The sequence below is a fragment of the Nerophis ophidion genome, linkage group LG20 (assembly GCF_033978795.1).
Source record: "Nerophis ophidion isolate RoL-2023_Sa linkage group LG20, RoL_Noph_v1.0, whole genome shotgun sequence".
Classification (NCBI taxonomy): Eukaryota; Metazoa; Chordata; class Actinopteri; order Syngnathiformes; family Syngnathidae; genus Nerophis; species Nerophis ophidion.
In genome coordinates, this window is record NC_084630.1 from 28058597 (window position 1) to 28065499 (window position 6903).

The window sequence follows — 6903 nt, forward strand, 5'->3', positions numbered from 1 at the left end:
GAGAAGGAGATCAGACAGCCTCTCTTCGGTGCATAGGCTTCTGAGTTCTTGACCAGCTTCAGTTTAGAAAAAGACCTCTCTACTGTGGCAGTGGACTTTGGAATCGTGGCATGTTTTCATCATTTCTTCCTCCCCAACATTTACCGGGATTTCTATGGCTTCCTCTGTGTCAGGAGTTGCATCTAAAGCCTCTTTTCTTAGGTGTTGCTTCTACACTCTCCTCCTCCTTCTCTCTCTCAGATGTTGCTTCTACACTCTCCTCCTCCTCCTCCTCTCTCTCAGGTGTTGCTTCTAAGGTCTCTGCCTCTCTCTCAGGTGTGACACTTTCTGAGGTCTGTGGTCTTTATTGAATTCTGGTGCTAGTACTTGGTTTTAGCCATGCATTAAGAGTTCTGCTACCCTTAGCTGCTTCCTGGCGCTCCTTCTCCTTCCTTTTCTGTATCCTTTCTTTTTTTGGCATTGTGCTGCAGGCATAATCAACATGAATCAAGTTTAAATACAGATGGTAATATTCCTAACAGATAACCTATATCTTATATCCCCAGAATGCTGAAATTATTATTATTATTATTATCATTATCATTATTATTATTGTTATTATCATTATTATTTTGTTAACCCACACAGTATTAGCAAAGTCACAATAAACGTTACATCTAAACTTCTACTATGAGAGAAATGTGATCCGCCATAAACACAGTGCATTTTATTTAGAAAATTAACCCGGTGTTTTATTTTATATTTTGTACACTACTTCCTCTCCCGCACGATCTGCTCTGCTCTGTGCGGAATTGATGTGCTGTGCTCTGACGTCCGGCAAAAACAGAAGCTGACACTTTGAATAATAGAATAATACATCGTTTTTCTGAAATATGACCCATATTAGATGCTGAACAAGTGGACGGCGACTAGACCATAACTTACAGGTTTAAGTTGCTCCACTGTCACGTCTCCTCAGGGGCGCAGTTGGCTCCCTCTCCCCTCACTTACTCACTCACTCGCCCTTTCTCTCACTCTCTGGCGGAAGCGGCAGGCTCAGACAACTCGGTATTACAAGAAAACGTGGAGTTTTTGTACCGCTGTTTTTTTGTTTTTTTTACATCCCTGACAGGAATTTATGAATGTTGTTTAAAGAAAAAACAATACAACAAAAAACAACAAAAAACACACACACAGGCAGAGGGCACTTTTTAAGCTGAGGCAAAAAAGGGCAGGGGCTCAAGCACCCATAGGGCCCTATGTGTGCACGTGCCTGCTCCGGAGTATGTGTCGCACCCCCAGCCAAACTATGAAAAAAAAACTGCGACTTATAGTGCGAAAAATACGATGCTAGTATTGAAGATTAAAATAAGAAAAAACCTTTTATTTTTCACAGAAGAAGGGTTCGGTGAATGCGCATATGAAACTGGTGGGGTTCGGTACCTCCAACAAGGTTAAGAACCACTGAACTAGACACACCAATAGGTTGGTTTATAGATTTACAATAAAACTCCTGATAGGAAGTTGCCATTTTTTATATTGGTTATGACTTTGTGACATGATACAATGCACATTGATGAATATGAATGTGACTGACAGATTGTTGCCAAAGGCTGATTTCCATCTGGATTTCTTTGAAAAGAAACCAGCCCACTAATTCAGCGTTATAGTGAGTTGTATTTTTCATACACTTATTTTTGCTGTAGTTATCTGGCACAAGTGGAAACTTACTCAGTGGCCTAGTTATTATGCAAAAGTTGCTTTTGCATAATATTGCGAAACAAAATGTCAGATAAGATGTCCTACCTTATATACACACACCATAATAATACTCCTATGTTGAAGCACATCAAGCGGTGCGGCTTCATAGCTTACCAAAGTCGTACTAAAACAAATCTAATAGATTTTTGAGCGCCGTGTGTAATGTTCTATATTTTCCATGGAACATATCAAATGTTGGTGTTTACTTGAGTCATATTGCAGTCTACACATATCTCTTGTGTGTTATTGCAGTCTTCACGTATCTCTTATCTTGGACTGCCATCTACTGGTCACAATTATCACTACACCATTTACCAAATAAAATAGCTTCGAGGTCGGTAAGCAAAACCAGAATTAGTCCATACATGAGGCTCACCAGGTTATAATGTGCACTGTCGAGTTTTGAGGGGAAAAAAAGGATTTGAAGTGCGCCTTATGGTCTGGAAAATATGGTAAGTCATTCAGCCTTGGGATGAAATTTCAGAATACACATCTCTCAATGTATCCTTTGATTTTTATACAGTAACATTTGAAATGTGTTAAAGGCCTACTGAAATTAAATTTTCTTACTTAAACGGGGATAGCAGGTCCATTCGATGTGTTATACTTAATCATTTCGCGATATTGCCATATTTTTGCTGAAAGGATTTAGTAGAGAACATCCACGATAAAGTTCGCAACTTTTGGTGATAAGAGAAAAGCCCTGCCTTTACCGGAAGTCGCAGACGATGACATTACATGTTGATGGCTCCTCACATATTCACATTGATTTTAATAGTAGCCACTAACAAAAACAGCTATTTGGACCCGAAAAAAATAATAAAAAAAGTGTTAAAAAAAAAAACGTGATTGCATTGGGACGGATTCAGATGTTTTTAGACACATTTACTAGGATAATTCTGGGAAATCCCTTATCTTTCTATTGTGTTGCTAGTGTTTTAGTGAGTTTAACAGTACCTGATAGTCGGAGGTGTGTGTCCACAGGTGTCTTGACGCAGCTAGTGTCTCAGGGAAGTCGACAGCAGCTATATGGGCGGCACAAGCTCAGCTGTTATCCGGTACGAAGCGACTTTTTACCACAATTTTCTCACCGAAACCTGCTGGTTGATATTCGGTTGGGATCCATGTTCGCTGTGATCCATAGTAAAGTTTCACCTCCATGAATTTTAAACAAGGAATCACCGTGTGTTTGTGTGGCTAAAGGCTAAAGCTTCCCAACTCCATCTTTGTACTTTGACTTCTCCAATATTAATTGAACAAATTGCAAAATATTCAGCAACACAGATCTCCAAAATACTGTGTAATTATGCGGTTAAAGCAGACTACATTTAGCTGTGTGTGTGTGCAGCGCTCATATTCCTAACAGCCCGTGACGTCACGCATACACGTCATCATTATGCGACGTTTTCAAGAAAAAACTCCCGGGAAATTTAAAATTGCAATTTAGTAAACTAAAAAGGCCGTATTGGCATGTGTTGCAATGTTAATATTTCATCATTGATATATAAACTATCAGACTGCGTGGTCGGTAGTAGTGGGTTTCAGTAGGCCTTTAAGTAGTCCTTTCAAGTGGAGAAATTGTCAACAAACGTTTTGAAGACGTTGCAAAGTAATTAATTATTTATTTGCAGCTCCTGTTGAAGATGATGGGTAAGACTTAGGTGGAAGTGAGTAGATTAATGCACCATATTGATGAATGCTACATTTCAGGATCACTTTGCTTACATTCATTGTACTAACTACTCTCTAAAAGAAAACATTGCATTACAGTTTTGTATCACATGGTGAGAACTTGTAGGATAAGATGTATTCACTATTTCTTGTTCTGATCACATCAGTGTGTGTAATTGATATGAGATGTAAACTTGGGCAAAAAATATCTTTAATGTTTGTTTCTGATGGCAATGGAGAACAGGAAAATGTGAATGTAGCATTTTGATATCACATTCAGGGATTGATGACGTGTTGTGCACGTTTAACTTACATGTCATGGTTTATGCTAATATATATTTTTTGTATGTACAGTACAGGCCAAAATTTGGACACACCTTCTCATTCTATGCGTTTTCTTTATTTTCATGACTATTTACATTGTAGATTGTCACTGAAGGCATCAAAAGTATCAAAACATGTGGAGTTATATACCTAACAAAAAAGGTGAAATAACTGAAAACATGTTTTATATTCTAGTTTCTTCAAAATAGCCACCCTTGGCTCTGATTACTGCTTCGCACACTCTTGGCCAGGGATCACCAACCTTTTTGAAACCAAGAGCTACTTATTGGGTACTGATTAATGCGAAGGGCTACTAGTTTGATACACACTTAAATAAATTGCCAGAAATAGCCAATTTGCTCAATTTACCATTAATAATGTAGAGAATAAATGATGAAAAAAAACACTTAATTGAATGGTTTAAAAGAGGAGAAAACAGGAAAAAAAAAGAAAATTAAATTTTGAAACATAGTTTATCTTCAATTTCGACTCTTTAAAATTCAAAATTCAACCAAAAAAAAAGAGAAAAACTGGCTAATTCGAATCTTTTTGAAAAAATTAAAAAAATAATTTATGGAACATCGTTAGTATTTTTTCTTGATTGAAATTAATTTTAGAATTTTAATGACATGTTTTAAATAGGTTAAAATCCAATCTGCATTTTTTTTAGAATATATAACAAATTGGACCAAGCTATATTTCTAAAAAAGACAAATCATTATTTCTTCTAGATTTTCCCGAACAAAATTTTTTAAAGAAATTCAAAAGACTTTGAAATAAGATTTAAATTTGATTCTAAAGATTTTCTAGAATTGCCCGAATAATTTTGGGGAATTTTAATCATAAGTTTGAAGAAATATTTCACAAATATTCTTCGTCGAAAAAACAGAAGCTAAAATTAAGAATTTAATTAAAATGTATTTATTATTCTTTACAATAAAAAATAAAAGACTTGAACATTGATTTAAATTGTCAGGAAAGAAGAGGAAGGAATTTAAAAGGTAAAAAGGTATATGTGTTTAAATATCCTAAAATTGTCTTTCTGAAAGTTATAAGAAGCAAAATAAAAATAAACAAATTAATTTATTCAAACAAGTGAAGACCAAGTCCTTAAAATATTTTCTTGGATTTTCCGATTCTTTTGAGTTTTGTCTCCCTTAAATTTAAAAATGTCGAGCAAAGCGAGACCAGCTTGCTAGTAAATAAATACAATTTAAAAAATAGAGGCAGCTGAATGGTAAGTGCTGCTATTTGAGCTATTTTTAGAACAGGCCAGTGGGCGACTCATCTGGTCTTTACGGACTACCTGGTGCCCGCGGGCACTGCGTTGGTGACCCCTGCTCTTGGCATTCTCTCAGTGGGCTTCAAGAGGTAGTCACCTGAAATGGTTTCCACTTCACAGGTGTGCCTTATCAGGGTTGATTAGTGGAATTTCTTGCTTTATCAATGGGGTTAGGACCATCAGTTGTGTTGTGCAGAAGGCAGGTTACTACACAGCCGACAGCAACTGTTAAAATTCATATTATGGCAGGAACCAGTCAGCTAACTAAAGAAAAATGAGTGGCCATCATTACTTTAATAAAGAAGGTCAGTCAGTCCGGAAAATTGCAAAAACTTTGAATGTGTCCCCAAGTGGAGTTACAAAAACCATCAAGCGCTACAACAAAACTGTCCCACATGAGGACCGACCCAGGAAAGGAAAACCAAGAGTCACCTCTGCTTCTGGGGACAAGTTCATCCGAGTCACCAGCCTCAGAAATCGCAGGTTAGCAGCAGCTCAGATCAGAGACCAGATCAATGCCACACAGAGTTCTAGCAGCCGACCCATCTGTATAACTGTTAACAGGAGGAAGAAGGCCTTCATGGTCAAACAGGGACGGCGTGGGACAGAGGGAGAGTGGCTGTGCGCAACCCGAGGGTCCCTGGTTCAACCCCCTTCTAGTACCAACCTCGTCACGTCCGTTGTGTCCTGAGCAAGACACTTCACCCTTGCTCCTGATGGGTGCTGGTTAGTGCCTTGCATGGCAGCTCCCTCCATCAGTGTGAGAATGTGTGTGTGAACGTGTAGATGTGGAAGTAGTGTCAAAGCGCTTTGACTACCTTGAAGGTAGAAAAGCGCTATGCAAGTACAACCCATTTATCAACCCATTTAAATAGCTGCTAGGAAACCACTGCTAAGGAGAGGCAACAAGCAGAAGAGATTAGTTTGGGCCAAGAAACGCAAGGACTGGAATTAGAGCAGTGGAAATCTGTGCTTTGGTCAAATGAGTCCAAATTTGAGATCTTTGGTTCCACCCGCCGTGTCTTTGTGAGACGCAGAAAAGCCTGGTTCCCACTGTGAAGCACGCAGGAGGAGGTATGATGGTGTGGGGGTGTTTTTGCTGGTGGCACTGTTGGGGCATGTATTTAAAATTGAAGGCACACTGAACCAGCATGGCTACCACAGCATCCTGAAGCCACATGCCGCTTTGCGTTTTTCCATCTATCCATTTTCTACTGCTTATTCCCTTTGGGGTAGCGGGGGGCGCTGGTGCCTATCTCAGCTACAATCGGGCGGAAGGCAGGGTATACCCTGGACAAATCGCCACCTCATCGCAGGGCCAACACAGATAGACAGACAACATTCACACTCACATTCACACACTAGGGACCATTTAGTGTTGCCAATCAGCCTATCCCCAGGTGCATGTCTTTGGAGGTGGGAGGAAGCCGGAGTACCCGGAGGGAACCCACGCAGTCACGGGGAGGACATGCAAACTCCACACAAAAATATCCCGAGCCTGGGATTGAACCCAGGACTACGCAGGACCTTTGTATTGTGAGGCAGACGCACTAATCCCTATTCCACCGTGCTGCCCGCTTTGCGTTTAGTTAATATAAAACATGTTTTCAGTTATTTCACCTTTTTTTTTGTTAAGTACATAACTCTCCATGTGTTCTTTCATAGTTTTGATTCCTTCAGTGACAATTTACAATGTAAGTAGTCTTGAAAATAAAAAAAATGCATTGAATGAGAAGTTGTGTCCAAGCTTATGGCCTGTACTTTACATGTGTATTTACCACCTAAATATACAAAATAACTGAGTGCAGTGTGTTTGCATGTTGTACTATGAGTTACTAATGCACCTTGTATGAACTTTCATTCAAATAAAAACATGAAATAATTGA

The 6903-nt window shown here is 38.9% G+C and overlaps 1 protein-coding gene across 3 annotated transcripts in view; it reads left to right on the forward strand.

Annotated features, from left to right (window-relative positions):
- afmid (arylformamidase) overlaps positions 1-6903 on the forward strand; it is a 50024-nt gene extending 43121 nt beyond the window's left edge. For 2 of the 3 annotated variants that reach the window (XM_061880898.1, XM_061880900.1), the window contains exon 11: positions 3372-6903. In XM_061880898.1, coding sequence (XP_061736882.1) covers positions 3372-3401 — 30 coding nt within the window. In that variant the 3' untranslated portion in view covers positions 3402-6903. The other variant, XM_061880899.1, reaches the window with a different exon arrangement.